The sequence below is a fragment of the Salvelinus alpinus genome, chromosome 14, assembly GCF_045679555.1.
Source record: "Salvelinus alpinus chromosome 14, SLU_Salpinus.1, whole genome shotgun sequence".
Classification (NCBI taxonomy): Eukaryota; Metazoa; Chordata; class Actinopteri; order Salmoniformes; family Salmonidae; genus Salvelinus; species Salvelinus alpinus.
In genome coordinates, this window is record NC_092099.1 from 12899901 (window position 1) to 12923427 (window position 23527).

General features: G+C 44.6%; 1 protein-coding gene across 6 annotated transcripts in view; it reads left to right on the forward strand.

Moving 5' to 3' along the window:
• Positions 1–23527, forward strand: part of LOC139538438 (protein TANC1-like) — a 179659-nt gene that overhangs the window by 55510 nt on the left and 100622 nt on the right. For 4 of the 6 annotated variants that reach the window (XR_011667741.1, XM_071340458.1, XM_071340459.1 and 1 more), the window contains exons 3-4: positions 8950–9159; positions 22091–22198. Coding sequence is in view for 5 of the 6 variants with exons in the window: in XM_071340458.1 (XP_071196559.1) it covers positions 8950–9159; positions 22091–22198 (318 nt within the window). In the remaining variant the exon portion in view is untranslated. The remainder of the gene's footprint in view (positions 1–8949; positions 9160–22090; positions 22199–23527) is intronic. The other 2 variants (XM_071340460.1, XM_071340461.1) reach the window with 2 other exon arrangements.

Sequence of the window (23527 nt, forward strand, 5' to 3'; positions counted from 1 at the left end):
AGAGACAGGTATCCTCACATCGCCCCACCGCCAGCTCCCCTTTCTTAGCCCTGACAGACTTGTTAAGTCCTTATGATACATGTGTGAATCTCATGTGTGTTTTTGAGATCAACCGACTGGTTTGAACAGCACACCTGTGCTGCTCTGTGGGAGAGCTCTCTCTATCTCATTGTGTTGCTTGGCACCTCATTGGTATTCATATCTTCTCCTACAGAGATTATGATGATTTAATTAAAACCTTCCCTGGGCTTCTGTCAGCTTCATGCAGTATCAGCTGGCACATCGTGTCTTTTCCCCACGCTTCCAATGCCCTTTCTTGCCTCTCTGCTTGAAACCAGCTTGAAATAAACCATGTGGTAAAGACATTGTCTGGCCCAGATATGTTTCCCATACCTGCATCAATTGACCATTTATGAAGAGGAATGGGAAATGTCATGGTTGCTGGCTGCCCATCGCCTCCTCCCTCTCCCATCATCCCCCTCCCTCTGTCCCTGTAACTCAGGGGAGGCTGGTGAAGACATTCCAGTGCACAGGCCACTAGAGAGCATCAGAGGTTTTACTGCAGGATGATTCTGCAGTCTGCCTGCATGATTGCCTGCAGCACGGCTTCAGCCTCTGGTTTAACCAGCTCATTCGTTCACCTCAGAAACTTTTTGGGGAGTTTCAGTGACATGCTGCAGCTAAAAGAGACAGTCAGCATGAGTTTCTTTCCCCAGGGACCACCAGCAGAGATGACTCAATGAATTCTCTTCAACACAGATGTTTTTTAACACTGCCAGTGGGTCTCGTCTCTGACAGGCTATTGATATTCAGGAAACTGAACATTGAGGAAATACTGTCAGTGGATTTTAGTCTGAAGGATGCTTTGTGTGGAAAGAGCATTGTGGCATTCTTCATAAACAAGAGAGCGTAATATATTTGAAAGGTGAAGCCTTTTGAGAAGGAAGAGATGATGAACTGTGATTGCATATTCTCTTGATCCTCTTTAGTGTCACAGACAGAAATTGGGCTGCCGTGTGGAGATAGATTCCTCTATGTGACTGATGTTATCACACAGGTGAAATGCATTTTTGAGGAATGTGTATCCAAGTAGCCAACATACTCTGAAGCTTGTGGAATGTGTGGAATTATATTATTATCCTGGATACTAACTCAATCGGTCCTCTCAGAATTGAGTCTTTTGCCAGCTTGGGTGATATTTTGACTGTTGCCGTGACTACAGCTGGCTGACCAAAGGGGTCTTTGAAAATATATTTCCCTCCAGGAATCCCAGATAGGCTGCATGATTTCCCCTAGAGATGAGTCTAGACAGGAGAGGTTGCTGATATGGCAGTCACTCAGACAGGCAGCCATACTGGACTTACTTAAAGATAAAGAAGACTCATTTAGTATACTTGGTTAAAACTCATTGCTATTTTATCATGTACACACTGATGTTTACTAACTACCCCTATCACCCACTTCATTTATATCTTTCCCTCTCAGGTTTTCTCTCTCTGTCCCTGTGTGCTGCCTGTGTGTTAACCTTGACAGCTTTTGTGAGACTGTCACCCTGGTCTCGGAAGTACACTGTGAAGCCTCATTGGCACTCAGTCTAGCGTGAGAATTCCCCATTGGTGTAATGTCCTACGGTCATGTGGCTTTGTGTGTTGACAAAAAGAATCTGCATTCATTATAGCCTTTCTTCATTTTCTCTCAGTGGTTCATCAAATTAACTGGTGAGAAACTAATAGAGGTTAGTGTACACACACACACAAAATGAAAATATCAGGCCAACTGTATTGCGAGGCAAATCATGAATATGATTTTCTTCATGTAAACAAGCAAAAGCCCATAAGGAATGTACTGTAAGTCTGAGCTTCTGCGGCAGTCCAAGTGTCACGATTTGAATTTTAAGCGTATTTTTGTCTGGCGTAAGCTCATCCCTGCTCAAGGTTACATCTCCTTTGTTCAGAGGGTATTGCAACTGAGGGTCGGTCGAGCAAGTGCACTGCTGGTGGGGGGGCTTTGGATTTCTTCACTGAGAGTGACAGATAACATTCCAGTGCACAGATTTGCTCTGAAAGGGGGGTGACACAATCCAAAATTACACCCTGAAAGACATTTTGAAGCATTCAGCTGTGCTACCAAACATCACCTCAAATGGCAGCAGGAGGAAAATGGGCCTCATAAACGATGCAGGAAAAAGGAATCGGTTTAAATTCATTGTGGTTGACTTTTATTTTGTGTGGTTGATCACATTGCCAGACGTACTGAATATAGACTACCCTGCATGAAACAAACATTTGCTTTGGATATCAATATGAAATCAATACTTTGTGTACTGCGGCATAACGATTTGCTAATTTGACTCTGTTCTAATAACTCTATAACTCAGATTTAATAAAAGGCCCCTATAGTCACTTTATAGTTAGACGTATATACAGTGCCTTCAGAAAGTATTCAAACCCCTTGACTTACAGTGCATTCGGAAAGTATTCAGACCCCTTTGACTTTTCCCAGATTTTAGCCTTATTCTAAAATTGATTAAATTGTCCCCACACTCAAAAACCTACATACAATACCCCATATTTGGTGAGTTTCTCCCATTCTTCTCTGCAGATCCTCTCAAGTTCTGTCAGGTTGGATGGGGAGCGTCGCTTCACCGCTATTTTCAGGTCTCTCCAGAGATGTTCGATCGGGTTCAAGTCCGGGCTCTGGCTGGGTCACTCAAGGACATTTAGAGACTTGTCCCGAAGCCACTCCTGCGTTGTCTTGGCTGTGTGCTCAGGGTCGTTGTCCTGTTGGAAGGTGAACCTTTGCCCCAGTCTGAGGTCCTGAGTGCTCTGGAGCAGGTTTTCATCAAGGATGTCTCTGTACTTTGCTCCGTTCACCTTTCCTTTGATCCTGACTAGTCTCCCAGTCCCAGCCGCTGAAAAAGATCCCTACAGCATGATGCTGCCATCACCATGCTTCACAGTAGGGATGGTGCCAGGTTTCCTCCAGACGTGACGCTTGGCATTCAGGCCAAAGAGTTCAATCTTGTTTCTCATGGTCTCAGAGTCTTTAGGTGTCTTTTGGCAAATTCCAAGCGTGCTGTCATGTGCCTTTTACTGAGGAGTGGCTTCCACCTGGTCTTTCTACCATAAAGGCCTGATTGGTGGAATGCTGGTGAGATGGTTGTCCTTCTGGAAGGATCTCCCATCTCCACAAAGGAACTCTGGAGCTCTATCAGAGTGACCATCGGGTTCTTGGTCACCTACCTGACCAAGGCCCTTCTCTCCCGATTGCTCAGTTTGGCCGGCCGGCCAGCTCTATGAAGAGTCTTGGTGGTTCCAACCCTATTCCATTTATGAATGATGGAGGCCACTGTGTTCTTGGGGACCTTCAATGCTGCAGAAATGTTTTGGTACCCTTCCCCAGATCTGTGCCTCAACACAATCCTGTCTCGGAGCTCTATGGACAATTCCTTCGACCTCATGGCTTGGTTTTTGGTCTGACATATACTGTCAACTGTGGGACCTTATATAGACATGTGTGTGCCTTTTCAAATCATATCCAATCAATTGAATTTACATTTACATTACATTTAAGTCATTTAGCAGACGCTCTTATCCAGAGCGACTTACAAATTGGATTTACCACAGGTGGACTCCAATCAAGTTGTAGAAACATCTCAAGAATGATCAATTTCGAGTCTCATAGCAAAGGGTCTGAACACTCATTTACATAGGTATTCACACCCCTGAGTCAATACTTTGTTGAAGGACCTTTGGCAGCAATTACAGCTGTGAGTCTTTCTGGGTAAGTCTCTAAGAGCTTTCCACACCTGGATTGTGCAAATTTGCCCATTATTCTTTAAAAAATTCTTCAAGTTCTGTCAAATTGGTTGTTGATCATTGCTAGACAACGATTTTCACGTCTTGCCATAGATTTTCTAGCAGATTTAAGTCAAAACTGTTACTCAGACACTCAGCTATATTCACTGTCTTCTTGGTAAGCAACTCCAGTGTAGATTTGGCCTTGTGTTTTGAGGTTATTGTCCTGCTGAAAGGTGAATTAATCTCCCAGTGTCTAGTGGGAAGCAGACTGAACCAGGTTTTCCCCTTGAATTTTGCCTGTACTTAGCTCCATTCCGTTTCTTTTTTATCCTGAAAAACTCCCCAGTCCTTAACGATTACAAGCATACCCATAACATGATGCTGTCACCACTATGCTTGAAAATATGGAGAGTGGTACTCAGTAAGGTGTTGTATTGGATTTGCCTCAAACATAACACTTTGTATTTAGGACAAAGTTAATTGCTTTGCCACATTTTCTGCAATATTACTTTAGTTCCTTGTTGCAAACAGGATGCATTTTTTTGCATTTTTTATTCTATACAAGCTTCCTTCTTTTCACTCTGTCAGTTAGGTTAGTATTGTGGAGTAACTACTATGTTGTTGATCCATCCTCAGTTTCTATCACAGCCATTAAACTCTGTAACTGTTTTAAAGTCACCATTGTCCTCATGGTGAAATCCCTGAGTGGTTTCATTCCTCTCCGGTAACTGAGTTAAGAAGAACGCCTGTATCTTTGTAGTGACTGGGTTTATTGATACACCATCCAAAGAGTAATTAATAACTTCACCATGCTCAAAGGGATATTCATTGTCTGCCTATTTTTTTTTTAACCCATTTACCAATAGGTCCCCTTCTTTGCGAGGCATTAGTAAACCTCCCTAGACTTTGTTGTTGAACCTGAGTTTGAAATGTACTGCTCGATTGAGGGACCTTACAGATAATTGTATGTGTGGGGTACAGAGATGAGGCAGTCATTCAAAAATCATGTTAAACACTATTATTGCACACAGAGTGAGTCCATGCAACTTACAGTATTATGTGACTTGTTAAGCACATGTTTACTCCTGAACTTATTTAGGCTTGCCATAACAAAGGGGTTGAATACTTATTGACTCAAGACATTTCAGCTTTTTATTTGTAATTCATTTGTAAACATTTTAGAAAACGTAATTCCACTTTGACATTATGAGGTATTGTGTGTCGGCCAGTGACAAAATATATACATGTAATCCATTTTGAATTCTGTCTGTAAAACGCAACAAAGTGTGGAAAAAGTCAAGGGGTGTGACTACTTTCTGAAGGCACAATATTTGAACTCCTCTTTTATCACCCTTTTAAATGCATAATGCAAATTGCCACATTTTCCCCTCACCCATCACCCCGTTCTAGTCTATGGCTACAGGCGGTTATGAGTTTGCCTAAAACCCTTCCAGTCGAGTAATTGATTTCCACTTAAATCTTTAATCAATTACTTGAATTATTATCATTATTATATTTTTATGGGTAGGGCAGGTCCTCATTGGCCTTGGTCCTCTTTGATTAGGGAGAAACGAGAATGAAAAGGACTGTAATCATTTTTACATCGTCTTGGTGCAGGGCTTTATAATTAGATTGGGTTGATTTCCTTGGACCACAGCAGGGGCTGAAATTGCAGGCCTTGCCTGGGCCAGGACTTGAGGAAAAGCAACTGAAATAGCCCATGGTGAGTTTACGTTACTGTTTCCCTCTGGGTTTTAGCTCTGGTTCAGATGGCAGTGCAGCGACCAGAACACACAGCCAGCAGCCTGTCCAGCCAGCAACTGTTTTAATGCCAGCTTTTTTTTTGTGGCGCCTCTTGTTTTCAAAAGCATCAGCCCTAATTACAACTTTGTCATAATGTCTTTAGCATGCAATATGGCTGAAAAGTAGAGCCCACTGTCTAGCAGCGCTGCACAAATGAGCTCACTCGAAAAGGGGGTTTTATGATCTGACATTCAGTCAAGGACTGGTATTTAGTTTTACAAGCGAAAAAGATACGGTGACAATGAGGATATTGTCATTGTAAACAGGTCTAGCTCTTGAAATGTGAGACTGAGAATTGTGTAGGAATTTAGGCCTACATCATTTACTGGCAAACAGGACAAACTGAAGTCACCATTGGCACCCTGCATAACTTGAGCACTGTGATAAAAGTCCCCTCCCTCCCTCTCAGAGCCCCCTAGTGAAATACAACCCTCCTCTTTGATGGCTACTTCTCAAAAGTGGTATTGTAATACGGTAGTAGTGTCTGTGTTAATTGCCCTTGTAACTCTGAGCCGTTTGGATTCATCATGAATTGAGGGGTTCTCTCTCTATCTGTCCTCCCCCCCAACCCTGTCGTATAACACCCTGACACCTTGGTGAAGCTGTGTGGTCATTTGTTACTGCAAACAACTAGCTTAGCGACAGAGGAGGTCCCGCTCAAACTGCTTGACCTCTGAGGTCTGTGCTTGCGCTCATCTTCATAATTCAATGACCTTAACGAAAACATTTTTTGTCTATTCCCAACTCACATTGTCTTCATTGAACCATATTTTTTTTTTGCCTTGGTAAAGTAACAGACATTGTTTCAATAATAGTCTAGTCTAGTAGTGGTGAACATAGGCTAGATTAGGTGGTGAGGGCAAATCCTGAAAATGGATGCAGAAAGAATCAGGATCTTCCGTACCAAAGCATAGTGTGGAGTTTCCCTTGTCTCTGGGTGGTGTAATTGGTCGAGATGAGTCCCTGAATGTCTTTAGTGTCTTTAGTCTAGGATGTGCGGTTTCATGTGTGGGTGGAGCAGCCTGCTATATCCATGGCAGTGTTCTGTTGTGGATGTTTAAACAAGCCCAGTAGCTCTACTGATATAAGATCTGCCGGCTTTGGCATTTGATCAGCTTCAGAAATTAACCTAGCTGATCATTTATTCTGTACAAGTGCGTGAGGTTCTTCTAGCCAGTATGATCAGTGAGTCACACAAATGTGTCATGTTTGTTAGCCATTCAATAATAGCCCACTAACAGATCTGTTTTTGTGGGTTGAATCTATTGAATATGGATTGTGATCTCTGGTCAGAAGGTCACGACAAGGTCATGCTGACCACAGGGCTCAGCTCAGCTGCGTGGTCAAACACTTCACAAGCGTCTGGAAGATTGCGGAGGTGTCATTGCACCGGGGCCAGTTCCTGTTACTGGCATTCTTACTTGTTTAAGAGCCCTTTAAACACAAGACAGCTTTGTGTCCTCTGTGGCAAGGCCCCAGAGAGAACACAGCACTCTGTTGCATATTATTCCCAGCAGCCAACACTCATTTCCCCTTAGGAACCGAGCGCTGGCTGGCTGGCTAAAAGCAGCAGACCACTAGCGTCTTGCTTCTCTCCCATTGGTTCAGCCTCACGGTCCAGACTGGCGTCATGGGCTTCGTCCCAAATGACAACCTATTCCCTATATATTGCACTACTTTTGACCAGGGCCTATAGGGCTCTGGTCAAAGTAGTGTACTGTGTAGGGAATAGGGTGCCATTTGGGACACAAACCATGGATCATCTGGGAAAAGGGTCCCAAACAAGAGGCTGGCATGGTCCTTAGAACAGAGCCATACAGAGCCAAGCCTAATGGGCAAGACTATGGCTCCCCACATCTGTGATTATGATCCAGCCTGCCCTGTCTCTTGACGCATGAGCAGCAGTACTATTAGAGGTTCATCATTCAGACATTTTAATGTGTGGTTGGTTAGACGAGAGCCTGAGAGGGCAACATTTCGATTCAACAGAAGAGATGACTTCTTGAGAATGGTCTTTCCATTCGATGTTGGCTCTTGGTGAAGGGTCTGCGTTTTCCATCTAGCACTCTGGGCTACTAAATCGGAATTATTAGCAGGTCTTGAGCCAGGTCATCCCCAGCAAGCGCTCCAGGGAACTGTTTGGAAGAAACAGCTTTGGCCTAAGTGCTCACTGTGTCTAACACAGGAAGCCTGTAGACTATACATGATGGGAAAGACTCCAAGCTATAGCTGAGGCCATAAACTTGCAGAACAGGTTCTTGTGTTTTCTTTTTCAAGAAGGAATGCTTCTTGAGCTGAGGAGTACGTGATAAATGGGAAGTGACCCTTATTTTCTCACAAAGATTGGGAGCAACATGGGAACATGAGGGCTCCATACAGTACTCTCTGAAGCTATCCCTGCCTCCCATGTTTTTGGGGATTAGCCTACAGGGTAGTGGGTTTCTAGAATGGCTTATCAGTCTTAATGCACTCAGAGGAGACCTGAAAGGGCACTTTCCCACAAGTTAGGTTATCTGCTGTTAGCTGGATCCCACAGAGTTCAGCTCTGTGCACAGTGTAGATACTGTACTCTGTTTTGGAGTAACCTATTGCATCAATAACGGCATGTTTTTGCATTTTGCTTGTCAAGCTGCTCCACCCTGAACCACTGAATTGAAGACATTAGTTCTTGATCATTATTCATTCCATACACATGAGCTGTACAATGAATTTACTGAGCCAAAAGAGTAATTGCTAATATTTGCTCAAGTGAGTTTGTCCAAGGTTTTTGGATCACCCTCGTCAGCAGCGGGGGATTGGTCAATGAGTCACACAGGTCATCTTGGCTCCGTGGTCAATGACACTACTCTTATTTATGCTGCAAACTGGGTGTCGTGCCACATCCTGAGCCCCGTGGTGTTAGATGAAACAGCGTGGGCCCATGACAGGTTAAACCACACGGCATGTGGCTCCATTCACTCAGGATGTGTGTATCTGATTCTTTCCTGGAGTACCAATGATCATGATCACTCTCTGGATCTGGACCTATCTTGGTATCCTAAAGACATCTGAAACTGTCTGTTTGATTTCATAGTGTGGCTAGGAGCAGCTCTCCACAAACCGCATCTGACTGTGCGGAACACAGCATTAGCGGAAAGCCTCCCTGGGAGGATAGGTTCGTTTTGCTGTCTGAATGCCTTCAAGTCCATTAGACATTCAGGAGTCCACATGTCTGGCAATATCTGATCTCAAATCAGTTTTTGGCCCCATGGAGAGGTTTGATGTATTTGATGTGTAAAAGCTTCGCCTCTATAATCCAGTTTGCCGAAGGATGTCCTAAACAGTGTCCTCCATCCTCTCTCCTCAGCGGGTGATCTCCACAGTGCCCAGCGAAGGTGCCCGCCAGGCGGAGGTGCACCCCAAATCCATGAGCCTGGCAGCCTCCACCAGCCCTATGTACCAGAGGATGTGTTCAGACTGAGCCTGGCCAAGGGCGTGTCCATGTCCCTGCCCTCATCTCCCCTGCTGCCGCGTCAGTCCTACATGATGCCCTTGCGCTCCAGCAAGAGATCCCCTGGTAAGCACTACCACTGCCTCCAACCACACCTCACCTCTCTCACTTTTAGGCTTACAGCACTACTATTACTGCAATAGATACACGCCTACACTTACATTTACCAGTCCAGGCGTGAAGTGCTATGAGCATGTACTGTTTCCCCACCGTTTCTCTGCCGTGTTCATCCCAGGCTGGGACTGGTTCAGTCTCGGTGGACGTCCTCTGAAAGTGAGGTTTCCTTTCTTGCTTTAGCTGTTCTTGTGTCACTGCTGAACATCTGACACAGCGCCTGAGGATCCACAATCCTTTTTGCTTTCAACCACAATTTCGGTAGCTTACAGCTTTTCCCACTAAACATGTCACGCTGCCTTGCGGTTGTTATCCTTGAAAAACAGCTTGTCGAAAAGAGAGGAAAAAACAAGACCACTCAGCGTTTGCACTGTATTCCATCTCCAAGTGGGTCCAGTGTGTTTGAGTGACACAGGGTGGAGGAGGGTAAAGGGTTTGTTTGTTTCCCTGTATCCCTCCTCTTCAGCCCTCCATCTCTCCCTCTTTATTTGATCAGCTTCTGTCAGGATGGTGGTCTTCACAACGACGGAGCTTGTCAGCACCCAATTGGTTCTTAACGGGGGCGTGTGTATACACAGTGTCGAATTGTTCGGTCCTCTTCCTCTGCCCCCTTCTTTCTCCGTGTTGAGAACATGGCTGTCAACAGCTGCGGGCGTGTGCAGCCGTCTTCAAAGCAGCCCGGGCCGTTGTATCTGGAGTCTTTGTTTTGTGAAGATTTAGCAAAGGGGATAGAAATCCTTTAAGTGGTCACTCTGGCCTCACATCTGGGACTCATCTGTGTGGTGTCTACGCTTTGTTTTGAGTGTTCTGTGCTTTGATGTAGCCTTTAGTATAAGATGTGCTGGCGAGTATGCTGTTGGCTTCTAGATACAACTAGGCCACTGGTGTGGTTTCAGATCAAGGCTATGTCTGCTTAAGGTCGTTGCTGAAATATTTTCTACACCTCAAGCAAATGCTTAGATTTATCATCAGTAACATACCTTTATTTTGGAGATTGATAATGTGGAAATCTCTACGGATGAGGTACATTTCACTCGCTCCAACTGTATTGGAAATTGGAACTATATTTTTGTATATTTTTGCCTGTTTCGAATTAGGTTTCTAATGGGGGAGTTGTCTCCTGTTCTAATTTCAGCTACAGATTAGCTTGGGAATAGTACTCTCTGATCCAGACTGTTTTCATTTGAGAGATTGTGGTTGCCTCAGCTTTTTCCCTCTCAACCTCATTTGCTATGCTCTTTTTCCCCAAATCTCTCCACACAGTACTCTCCGATTCGAACGTTGGATTAGTGAGTATTATAAAGCAAGCAGCATATGTTATGCAAATTAACTTTGTTTTCAAAAGGGGCCTTCGTCTACAAATATGCTTACTCTGAAGTTTATTGTGCTAAAACAAGAAACGGTAGTTATATTTGTTAAAGCCAAGCAAAACCGTAGTCAGGTCAAGGAATGTGAAAGCCACATCTGAATGTGTTGTAAGTTTGCCTGAGCAGTGCACAGCCCCCACTGACTCACCTCCTACTCAACTTAAAACACCTTTTATTCTCTATCCTCCAGGCGCTATTGGTATTTGCCATGATTGTATTAAACCCATTAAAGGCAGCTCTGATGAAAAGCACATTGTCACGGAAAGAGAGAGAGGGAAAGAGAGGGAGAGGGAGGACAGGGTTTGTGAAGGTGAACAGAGAGTGAAGAGCGAGGCCCGTGTTCATTACAGTCACACACTGCTATGGAGGCACTCTGAAGGTAAAGAAGTACTAAAGAGGTATAGCAGAGGAGAGAACTAGTTAAGATGGGGTCAGAGAAGAAGTCAAAGGGGGATGGTTGAGGGTCGGTGCTCCACTCTCTTGTTCACAGGTAAGTGTCAAACTGCAGGGGGAGAGTTTGCACCTACAGTTAATAAACACACCCCCACCGTAGGAAACATCCCAGCTCTCACTAAAAACATGGTTGCCATCTTGAATGTGTTCTTTTGGTCAAATACCTTCAGCGCAAACCCATAGCGAAAGCCTACCGTGGGAGAGTGTGTGTGTTTCCTCTGCTGTAGTTTAGCGATGTTTTTCCAAAGGGAAATGTCATGACCCAGGGACTTATCCTCTTATATAGACGTCATGTCAGAGAGTTGGAATGAGAGAGAGAGAGAGACGTACGTAAGTGAAAGCGGGTTGTGCTGATTCATCCGGGCAGCTCAGAAACATGCCTAGAGTTACCATGACTGAGCACCCGGCGACTCAGCGCAGGGAGGAATGCTGGGGGGGTGACTGGCTCTCTGCCAGCCACCTCCAGTCCTGTCATCCCCCATGCTAGTCAACCCGTCTCTCTCTACCCACCCTGCTGCTCATCCTACCCCCATACTCCTCCTCATCCATCCACTATGACATTTATGGGAAGTGGTTGCTCTGTTCCCGACGACGTTGTGGCTTGCTTCACTTCCTGACCGATTGGTTAATCTATAGCGTTGTGGCGGACGGCTTGATTTTAATGGCTGTCCTTTCATGAAGACTTCACATAAACATCACAGAAAGCACTGCATGCCAATTAAGAGTGTGACGAATGCCTGAGCCACATGGTCCTGGTGCTGCTGCTGCTGCTGCTTTGATCAGCTAAGCAGAGAGCTTACAACGAAAGCAGCGCAGACATGTGTTGCACAGGACCTCCAGTTTACAGTCTGAAGTTTACAGGTCCGGAGGAGGCTGGTTCTGCTCTAACTGCCAGTGGGACATGATGAAATCCTGGGCAGGTCCACAGTGACCTCCTCTGGTCATGACGGGTCACTGTGTGCCATCAGGGTTCCTTCAGCGTTTTCTCTGCTGTCTCTCGTCTTCAAGGTCACCCACCACAGACCAGCCAGTAACACTCTGAGCTCTGAACCGGCAGTCTCCATCTCCTTGATGACCCTCTGGGGACTGGAAGTGCATGAGCAACATTCAAACATCCCATCTCCTCTCAGCCGTACACACATCTAAATGCTCATCAGCCGCCCAGTCCCCCCCAGATATGCCAATAACAGCTCTGCTTCCATCCCAATGACCAATAACAGCACTGCTTCCATCCCAATGACCAATAACAGCTCTGCTTCCATCCCAATGACCAATAACAGCACTGCTTCCATCCCAATGACCAATAACAGCACTGCTTCCATCCCAATGACCAATAACAGCTCTGCTTCCATCCCAATGACCAATAACAGCACTGCTTCCATCCCAATGACCAATAACAGCTCTGCTTCCATCCCAATGACCAATAACAGCTCTGCTTCCATCCCAATGACCAATAACAGCTCTGCTTCCATCCCAATGACCAATAACAACACTGCTTCCATCCCAATGACCAATAACAGCACTGCTTCCATCCCAATTACCAATAACAGCACTGCTACCATCCCAATGATAGGCTTTACTAGTGTCATTGAATTTCAACTAAGGAGATAGAGTGGAGTTTACACTCCACTCCCCCCAGCAGAGAGGCTAGGTGAAGACATGCTGAGTCACGTGAGCAACAATTAGGCCTATACTTAGCCATCATGATGCACTTTAGGGAAACATAAAACGGCAGTTCATAACTTCATATCATATTTATCGCCGTCTCAGTCCGCTTATCATTTTAATCTGTATTTATATTGAATGAGGCTTGGGCAGAGAAGGTCCCTCGTAGGTCATTACACGTGGAAATCATTTAAACTTGTACGCTTTGATGGGGCGCTTTGGCCCCACTTCTCTATGGTTCAAATACTTATTTTATTTATCTCGATGAGTCAGGCAGATGGGAAGGAGAGCACGGTGCAGGACTCTTGGCACTGGGGTCTCTCAGTTTGATATCTATATCATCATCAGGACTGAGAGGTTCATCTAAGTCTTCTTTCTATGCCCGTCCAGGCGTGTAAGTAACCCTGACTGGCCACTGCTATTGATGGATTTGAGAAGACCCTGCTGCCATGATACACTCTGCAGTCTCCTTAAGCCCAGTGCTAGGATATCACACAGTGTCTGTATGGAGACACATAGTGGAGTGATACAGATCTACGCTTCGGAGCGGGTAGTGAGAGATACAAAGAGAAGCCGACCATAGTTCACTCAAAGTTCACCCAACGGTATCCGTGAGTGAAGGGCTGCCACTTAATAGTCAGAGTCAGGCTAGCCTCCCCACAAATACCACATCCGACTAATTGAGTAGAGAGAAATAGAGTTTGAACGACAAAAAGAGAACAAGCACAGGGACACGGTTGCCATTCCCCTGGCACAACACAATGTCCTTAATGTTGTGTATCCTTTCAAAAGGTACGTTCACAATCGTGATTTAGTACCTAAATGTAGATATAAAGTATGTAGAAAAGATCATGGATCTATATATATATTTAGATAGGATCATCTTGAGAACTGACAATTATCAAAATCAAAGCTAGACAGTCATGGAGAATCAAAAATTCCTGATTATGCATTCAGGATTATTTTTTTGTCAGGGAATGGGGCCCCCATTGATTTTGTTATAATGTTCACGATCGTCTGAATGAATGGACCAAGGCGCAGCGTACTTAGAGTTCCACATGTTTAATAAATATGAAACTCACCAAAAACAATAAAGAAGAAAACTAAACGTGACGTTCTGGGCTGCTAACAGGCAGCTACACAAAAACAAGATCCCACAAACAACAGGTGGGAAAAGGCTGCCTAAATATGATCCCCAATCAGAGACAACGATAGACCGCTGCCTCTGATTGGGAACCATACCAGGCCAACAAAGAAATAGAAAACATAGATTGCCCACCCTAGTCACACCCTGACTTAACCAAATAGAGAATTAAAAGGATCTCTAAGGTCAGGGCGTGACACTGTCAGCCCTTATGACACAGTGCTCTATCAATTCTTTGTTGACATGAATCCAATCTTCTCTGCATTACCTATTGTACCAATATCCTGTCGAGTGACTCCACCTCCTTCATGTGACACTGCCAATATTTACTATTCATAAAATCCCTTTGTTCTCTTCAAATCAATAGTCCCTCAAGCAGTACTAATGCACAGGCCTACCAATCTATTTATTTCCTATTCAGATATCCCTTTCCAATTGCTTTCCTGTACGAAAGTGGTCAATACACTTTCCTGGTTTTAAGTTTACACTGAAAGCGTTTTACCATCCATATAAAAAAAACGATGTTTTTACTGTTTCTATGCAGAGAAAACTCTGCTACAGTAATGGCTTAGCATGGCTATGTGTTTTCCACTACATTTGATAACAATACCAAATACATGAATAGAATATAGGCTAATATATACAGCTAATTTAATGCTCAGGTTTCAGTTTGGTTAACTCTTGAACGGATATACCCCCCTGGATCTGTCACAAGACTTTCATAATTATGACTGATATTGATAACTGCCTTTTCATCAGAGGCCGACTTTCTTTTCCATGCTCAAGTCTGCAAAATGTTTTCTCAATATTAATTTTCTCTCTGCTATCCCCCTCCCTTCCTGCCAAATAGTTTTTTTTTGTCTCTCATCCAAATCACTGTTCGGTTTCCTATTTAAAAAATTGAACATTTTAAATGATGACTTATACTTAAAAGCATAAATGTTCTTTCTGGTAACATTTGTCATTACTTTAGCTTTCCTTCGGGTCTTACAAATCTTTTTTGGTCTCTGTGAAGGGGATGCAATTTCACTTCAAAGCCAATGACATACAGTATGTTCAGAGGAGACATCTCCTGAAGTCACCTCTACAGTTTTAGCTCAGGAGTTACTTGCCTGCCTCGGGGGGATATCGATGTGTTTCTGGGGGCTGTGGTAGAAAGGCTATATGATGCGTCCAGAATGACACACTATTCCCTTTTGACGAGGACCAATAGAGATCAAATGTCTATGAATATACTGAAAAATAATACTATGGTGCCTGCTGAAGGGTTGCTTTCTTCAGAACCCATTGTTTCAGATAGTTCATGGATAACAAAATGGCCGCTGCTGTCAGAATTATCTAGTATTTCAATAAAGCCTACATTATACTGTAGAAGAGGGAGGTTTTTATGAAGCACCTAATGTCAAGATGTTTGACTTTGGCCTTTTTTTCTCTCAGAAATTCAAGACCATACATTCCCAGCAGTTACCCATGCATAATTAATTTAGCTCAACAGAGAGGGTGAGAATAGACATGACTATTAAACATGTAGAAAGCATTATACCTGTTTGCAATTCCCCCATGCTGGTTAGTTTCAGAAATGCATTGCGTTGTCCAGAAGGATAACAGTTATGAGTAAAATAGTAAGTAGCCTATGTATGCTCATGACATTATCATGACACAGGCATGTCAAACATGATTATAATGAAGTAATTCTCTTCTAGGATGCCTAATGGGTGTATTACAATAGAAGGGCAAAGAGGAGGCCTTCATAGCTTATCACTATGGGATCTGTGTCTTGCTCTCCCCATTTGTTTTGTGTAATAAAATAATTGACCAATGCTCAAGGTCTTGCACTTGTAACTGGATCCATTATGTTGCAAATCTTTATTTCCAACCGTCTTTTATCTCAGTCTGAATACATTCTGTTTCACTACTGAGCTGTAGAATGACGTCCCGACAGCAGAAAGAAGGGTATTGTCCGGCCTCCTTTTCTTGTTGCCACAAAGAGCCGTGTTGTGTTTCATGAAGAGTTGAAACGTTAACAAGTCAGAGTCCATCTTAAAGAATGTGAAATTGCCCATTAAAGATGTTTTTGAAAGCGTAGATAATCACCCCATTCCTCATTAGGGATTGACATCAACCGACCGGACAATATTTTAACATTTGAGTGCTTTTCTGAACTACGTTTATGTAGCGTAATAGCTCATGTGCATGCCATGGAGGGCTTTCACTTGTCTAAGGTCGAGTGACAGGCGGTCGTGTGTGCGCGCGTGTTTATGTGTGTGTGTGTGTGTGTGTGTGTGTGTGTGTGTGTGTGTGTGTGTGTGTGTGTGTGTGTGTGTGTGTGTGTGTGTGTGTGTGTGTGTGTGTGTGTGTGTGTGTGTGTGTGTGTGTGGCACAGCTCAGTGGGCATGGCCCTCTAAGCTTCACCACAGAAAGCCAGTGTGCAAAGTGAGATCACGCTTGGCTGCCTCTCTCTCTCTCCTGAGACCAGACCACTCTGCTTGGCTCCTCTGTATGCCCCCTCACCCCTATATGGCTGTCTAACCCCCCTCTGCCCTGTCCTCTCCACCCTTTTTGGGGTAAACTCCCAGCCAGGAAGCTGGACCCTGTTTGAATACTTCAGAAATGCATCCTTCCTTCCTTGTTTCCTTGAGGTAAGCATAGATTTCTACGTGATTGTATAGGTGAAAACAAGGTGACCACTGTATTATTTTCACCAATCCAACCCATTCAGATTTGTGATTACTTCAAGGAAGGAAGGATGCAGGATGGAAGTATTCAAACAGGGCCCTGGTCTCTCAGGTGCCCAAGTTTCTGGACCAATAGTGTGTCTACTATTTCTTGTCCACATTGGATTCCAGACTATTTTGTTCATCAACCAGGAAGACACACACTAGATAGTAGGCTGTTGTTTGATAGTGTGTTGTTTACACAGGATCGAATCATGGATAGCATTGTGTTGTATATGGCAAGAAATCTGCGTGTCCTGCCACCCGTTTTTGTCCCTGTAACAAGCCTTTAAAACCCACTGAACCATCACAGTTCTGCTGAATTAAAGCACCATAGATGTCCTTTGTAAATAAACTGTCTTGTTCCTGGGTTGTGTTAATTAGGCACAAAACAGAAGAAAACAGAGTGAAACATAGAAGGACTACCTGAACTTGTCCAATAACAAACACCCGTTTATGTTAAAGTTTTGCTACGGTTTGTGGTAATGAATACGACCCTGGTTTGTTTTCCATAGGACTGTTGTTATGGCGTTTTCCTCTCCCTCCCACCCTCTCTGTGTTCAATTCTGTTTCTTTCCGCTTTCTTCCCCTACTGTGATGAGCTCATGGTCGCCGTTGGAGGACATCACACTGAGATAATACTTATTTGTCCTCTCTGCGAGGGGTCTGCTGAGAGCAACGAGTTCGGCTCATGCATTTTAATTTGTTATGATTGGCTTAGAGAGTCGATGTGATTTTGGGTCCTGGGGTGGTCTGTCTGTGTGGGGAGTGGGAAGTGTATGTTGGATGAGGCTGTGTGAAGAGGAACATGGTGGTTTGACACCCTATTCCATTATACTTTTAGCCAACGTCCGTCAAAGTAGTGCACTATATAGGGTAAAGGATGCCTTTTGGGATGCACACAGTCTTAAGAGAGACAGAGGGAGCTGGCGTAATGTCTTCTCCTTGGTCTGTCCTTTACAACATCTCAACGCCCCCACTCACTCACTCTCCAGCCTTTTTCATGCTTATTTAACAATGCAATTTCTCATTGGGCAGGTCTTCAGTGCAGAATATTAGCGCTCCAAAGGCTTTCTCGGGGGACAGGCAGCCATTGATAAAGGCGTCCAGAGAAACATGAAAGACTTACATCTTGGAGATGAGATTTTGGTGGGAAAAAACTCTGTATTTTGTCCTCTGACTCTAAGCTTGCTATACCTCACCATCTACATTATCGAGCCCTTTTTTTTTTTTTTTTTTTTTTCCACCTTTATTTAACCAGGTAGGCTAGTTGAGAACAAGTTCTCATTTGCAACTGCGACCTGGCCAAGATAAAGCATAGCAGTGTGAACAGACAACACAGAGTTACACATGGAGTAAACAATAAACAAGTCAATAACATGGTAGAAAAAAAAAGAGAATCTATATACAATGTGTGCAAAAGGCATGAGGTAGGCAATAAATCGAATAATTACAATTTAGCAGATTAACACTGGAGTGATAAATCATCAGATGATCATGTGCAAGAAGAGATACTGGTGTGCAAAAGAGCAGAAAAGTAAATAAATAAAAGCAGTATGGGGGGTGAGGTAGGTAAATTGGGTGGGTAGTTTACAGATGGACTATGTACAGCTGCAGCGATCGGTTAGCTGCTCGGATAGCAGATTTTTAAAGTTGTTGAGGGAGATAAAAGTCTCCAACTTCAGAGATTTTTGCAATTCGTTCCAGTCGCAGGCAGCAGAGAACTGGAAGGAAAGGCGTCCAAATGAGGTTTTGGCTTTAGGGATGATCAGTGAGATACACCTGCTGGAGCGCGTGTTGCGGGTGGGTGTAGCCATCGTGACCAGTGAACTGAGATAAGGCGGCACTTTACCTAGCATAGCCTTGTAGATGACCTGGAGCCAGTGGGTCTGACGACGAACATGTAGCGAGGGCCAGCCGACTAGGGCATACAGGTCGCAGTGGTGGGTCGTATAAGGTGCTTTAGTAACAAAACGAATGGCACTGTGATAAACTGCATCCAGTTTGCTGAGTAGAGTATTGGAAGCTATTTTGTAGATGACATCGCCGAAGTCGAGGATCGGTAGGATAGTCAGTTTTACTAGGGTAATTTTGGCGGCGTGAGTGAAGGAGGCTTTGTTGCGGAATAGAAAGCCGATTCTTGCTTTGATTTTGGATTGGAGATGTTTGATATGAGTCTGGAAGGAGAGTTTGCAGTCTAGCCAGACACCTAGGTACTTATAGATGTCCACATATTCTAGGTCGGAACCGTCCAGGGTGGTGATGCTAGTCGGGCGTGCGGGTGCAGGCAGCGAACGGTTGAAAAGCATGCATTTGGTTTTACTAGCGTTTAAGAGCAGTTGGAGGCCACGGAAGGAGTGTTGTATGGCATTGAAGCTCGTTTGGAGGTTAGATAGTACAGTGTCCAAGGAAGGGCCGGAAGTATGTAGAATGGTGTCGTCTGCGTAGAGGTGGATCAGGGAATCGCCCGCAGCAAGAGCAACATCATTGATGTATACAGAGAAAAGAGTCGGCCCGAGAATTGAACCCTGTGGTACCCCCATAGAGACTGCCAGAGGACCGGACAACATGCCCTCCGATTTGACACACTGAACTCTGTCTGCAAAGTAGTTGGTGAACCAGGCAAGGCAGTCATTAGAAAAACCGACTTGATTCAACTTGATTCGATCTTAATACAGTCGCATTTTGGTTTCTGCTTGAGTGGATTCACTCCTTTGACAATATCTCAACTTTCAAGCATGTGGTTTGTATTATTCACGTCATCATGGCATACTGTATGCATAGAAATGAAATGCTTGAAGGAAGTGAATGCATTAGTGGGTTGGTGATTATCCTGAGATGTTGACCTCGACTTAGTAAATCTACTATCTAAAACAGCGTGGTCTGTCTCCTCTCTTCCCCCTAGCTAATTGGCTCTGTGTGACTCCTCCTAATAGGTAGAGCCTGACCGTCCACAGATAAATGGAGTCTTATGCAGACTGTTTGCCTCCAACTCAGCCAAGAAGCTGACTTGGTAGGGTTGCAAAAAGTAACTTCGGCTTCTTGGCGGAGGATAGGTTTGCAAAAACGTTCCGAAAATTCCCAGGTTTTCCAGAAATCCTGGTTGGAGGAAGCTGACTTGGCCAGGTCCTTCCTGATGGAGGCCAGCCACAGACAAATCAGATGGGTTCAGACTTCAGCTCACATGTGGTTTAGTTGAAAGAGATCCAGCCTAGTTGGTGGTGCTCCAGAAACATCTGTCTCCCTGGCATTGTAGAACGTTAGTTCCAGGCAGCTCCCGTGCTCGGTCACTGGATTGGTTCCTGTTTGGCTCTGCTCTGTTTTCCACTCTAAAGATGACAATTCTCTTCTTTGATATGTATAATACCTCTAATTTACTCACATACACCCGCATATATCATATCGTTTTATCAGTGCTATTGACGTAGGACAAATAAACATTTGTGATGATTACCACATGCCACAGCATTGGCGGTGTAGCCCTGGCTACGTTCTATGCATTTCAAGTCCTATATCCATAGATGGCAGTATGAATCAAGCTGAAGCGGTGGTTGGTTCCAGTGCTTTAACATTGCTGGCTGCTGGCTGGAACCGTATCTGAGGACAAGATCACAGATGGGGGAAGCGAGATGGTTTCACAGCAGCACAGCACAGGCCGGACCAATGTTCCATCTGAGTCCGAGGGAGGGAGAGCTAACACACACACACACACACACACACACACACACACACACACACACACACACACACACACACACACACACACACACACACACACACACACACACACACACACACACAGAGGTGGGGGTGGATATGATGTGGGAATGGGAAACGGCAATCTCTTTCTCCCCATCTAATCTTTCTGTTATGGCTGGGGTTACACATGCAGTCACTAGAACACCAGAGGAGAACTAGATTGGGTTCTAGTAGGTCAATCTGGAAGGAAGGAATGCATACCTATTATAGATTAGATATATTTGAAGTTTACTTCCTGGTATTCGTTGTTTTTCCCCCACTGCTTTTTGGTCATGTTTCTTGCTCACCTGATCAGTATTTATCCTCCTTGTCTTTATGTCTTAATGACACTTGTTTATTATATTTATATTTGAAAGACTTTCTGCTCAGGGTTGACTGTACTGATGCCCTCAGGCAAACAATATGTGCTGTTTACTCATTATTCTTTGTTGCCAGTGCAATACACATTTAGGTTTTGTAGAAACATCTCTCATGCTGTCTTTTCATGGCTGTGAGAGGCAGGCTGTGTGTGTGTGTGAAAGCATGGTGGTTCAGAGATGTCCTTTGATAGTGCTGCTGTCATAGGAAGAATTGAATAGCAGGCAGCCTCCTTTTGAATGGCTTGGCCCTGCACTGTGCCTTGGGATCAGGGGTGTGAGTGCACACACACACGCACACGCACACACACACACACACACTACAGTTGCTACGGAGCGATGCCTCCGGCGTGGCCAATGCGTCAGCGGTTGGATCATAAAGACACAGGCAGGGAACAGTTCTGCGTCCCAAGTTACACCCTATTCCTTATATAGTGCACTGCTTTTGACCAGAGACCTGGTAAAAAATAGTGCACTATGTAGGGAATAGTGTGCCGTGGGATAAGGTGCTTCTAAATCCTGTCAGTCGGAGGAGAGAGAGCAGTACACTAATCTCCGTAGTCCTCACCAAGGGGGTCAGAACCGAGACCCTCCTGAGGATCCTTAGCTCCTGTCCCAGAAACAACACCTGATGGGATGCAGCCTGGACCTCATTCTGCAAACCGCTCTCTCCTGATCCCATACATGCTAACAAACGCACACTTTACCTTACCGCAGAGGCACACACCCTCTCATGCATGTGCACACACACACACACACACACACACACACACACACACACACACACACACACACACACACACACACACACACACACACACACACACACACACACACACACACACACACACACACACACACACGTCACAAAGTTTCTACGAGGCTAATTGCTGTGGTTTCCTGCTGCAGTAGTTTGCATTCCCCGGAGCTGGCCGGTGTGTTTGTTACAGCTGAGTGTCTGCAGCTCTCTTTCTCTCCGGGCTGTCAGACAGAGCAGAGCTGCTAGCAGCACAGGGAGCTAGCTGTGTGTCTCTCTCTCTGTGTACCATACGTGTGTATGAGCCACACGGAGCTCCACCGAGCCCGTCCAGCAACGAATTCCCATCTGGAAAAAGTGAATCCTGCGAGAACTCTCAACGCTCTCTCTATCTTTCTCCCTCCTTCTCTCTCTATCTTTCTCCCTCCTCTCTCTCTTTCGCCCTCCTTCTCTCTCTATCGTTCTCCCTCCTCTCTCCATCTTTCTCCCTCCTCTCTCTCTCTTTCTCCCTCCTCTCTCTATCTTTCTCCACTCCTCTCTCTCTTTCTCCCTCCTCTCTCTCTTTCTCCCTCCTCTCTCTCTTTCTCCCTCCTTCTCTCTCTCTTTCTCCCTCCTTCTCTCTCTCTCTTTCTCCCTCCTCTCTCTCTCTTGCTGCGCTCTGCCTGAAGGTCCAATCAGGAAGCCCAAGTATGTGGAGAGCCCTCGCGTTCCCGGGGACTCCATCATCTCAGCGCTAAGGAAAGTGGCTGACAGCAAGACAGAGTCCTCCCACAATGGTGAGTGTATTCTGGGTGTTTTTGTGGGTGTGTCTGTGTGTGTTTCTATGGGGTTTGGCTGTGATAGGCACTGGAGGAGATGGAATGAGAAAGACTGACTAGGGGTTTTAAAGTCCTGAATCTGACACTGGTTCTGTCTGTCTTATCCTCTGGAATTCACCAGGGTTTTGACTCCAGAGCTGTTTGGAGTGTGTGTTCGATAGAGTGTGTGTTCGACAGAGTGTGTGTTCGACAGAGTGTGTGTTCGACAGAGTGTGTGTTCGACAGAGTGTGTGTTCGAGAAAGTGTGTGTTCGACAAAGTGTGTGTTCGGCAGAGTGTGTATTCTGCAGTTTGTGTTCAACAGTGTCTGTTCGACAGTGTGTGTGTTCGTTAGAGTGTGTATTCTGCAGTGTGTGTTCTAAAGAGTGTTTTCTACAGAGTGTGTGTTCTACAGAGTGTGTGTTCTACAGAGTGTGTGTTCGTCAGAGTGTTTATTCTGCACAGTGTGTGTTCTACAGAGTGTGTATTCTAAAGAGTGTGTTTTCTACTGAGTGTGTGTGTTATACACAAAGTGTGTGTATAATGGGGTTATGCGTAGGTTTGTATTTGTTTTATGGGAGTGTCAACCACTGTATGAGTGTTCTGTGTAATTGTGTATCTAGCAACGAGTGCTGTTCTAACAAGTGGAGGTCGGTGCCGTTTCAGATGAGGGAGGACAATAATTTTTTTATGAGCATAGCCTTATTTCTAACAGCATATTGGATGACTGTCATTCATATTCCATTCACCCAGTTCAATGTAACATTTCTAGGTTTAGGCTACTATATGATACTCACATTTTCCCTATACCTATTATGAGGTTGCTATAACCTAGGCTATTAATGAAAGTATACAGCGTAGGTTCACAGTTCGAGAGAAAAATGTGTGTAATCAAGTTGACAGACAGTGACACATTCAATACCGCCTTGCACACTCTTGCTTGCATCTAGCTGATCTAGGGTGTATGAGTGTTTCTAATTAATAAATTCTGGTATGTTTATCCCCATTTCGTTCCGTTTGTTTCCGTTTATGAAACGTTTTCAACAGAATCAGCGGAATGATTACACCCCTGATTACCCACAAACACAGTTCACTTTCAAAGCAGCCACATACAAACAGCATGATCACTTTGCTCGTTGAATAATTCCTTCTCGCATCTACGTACTCTCCTCCTTTTACCTTTTCCCTTCGCTTGTGCACAACACAACAGCTGTCTGTGACCAGGCGAAATAACCTTTCCAAGCCAAACCTTCATACCATAACCGCCATAACCGCTAACCGCTACACACAGCCTAAATCATTGTCACCA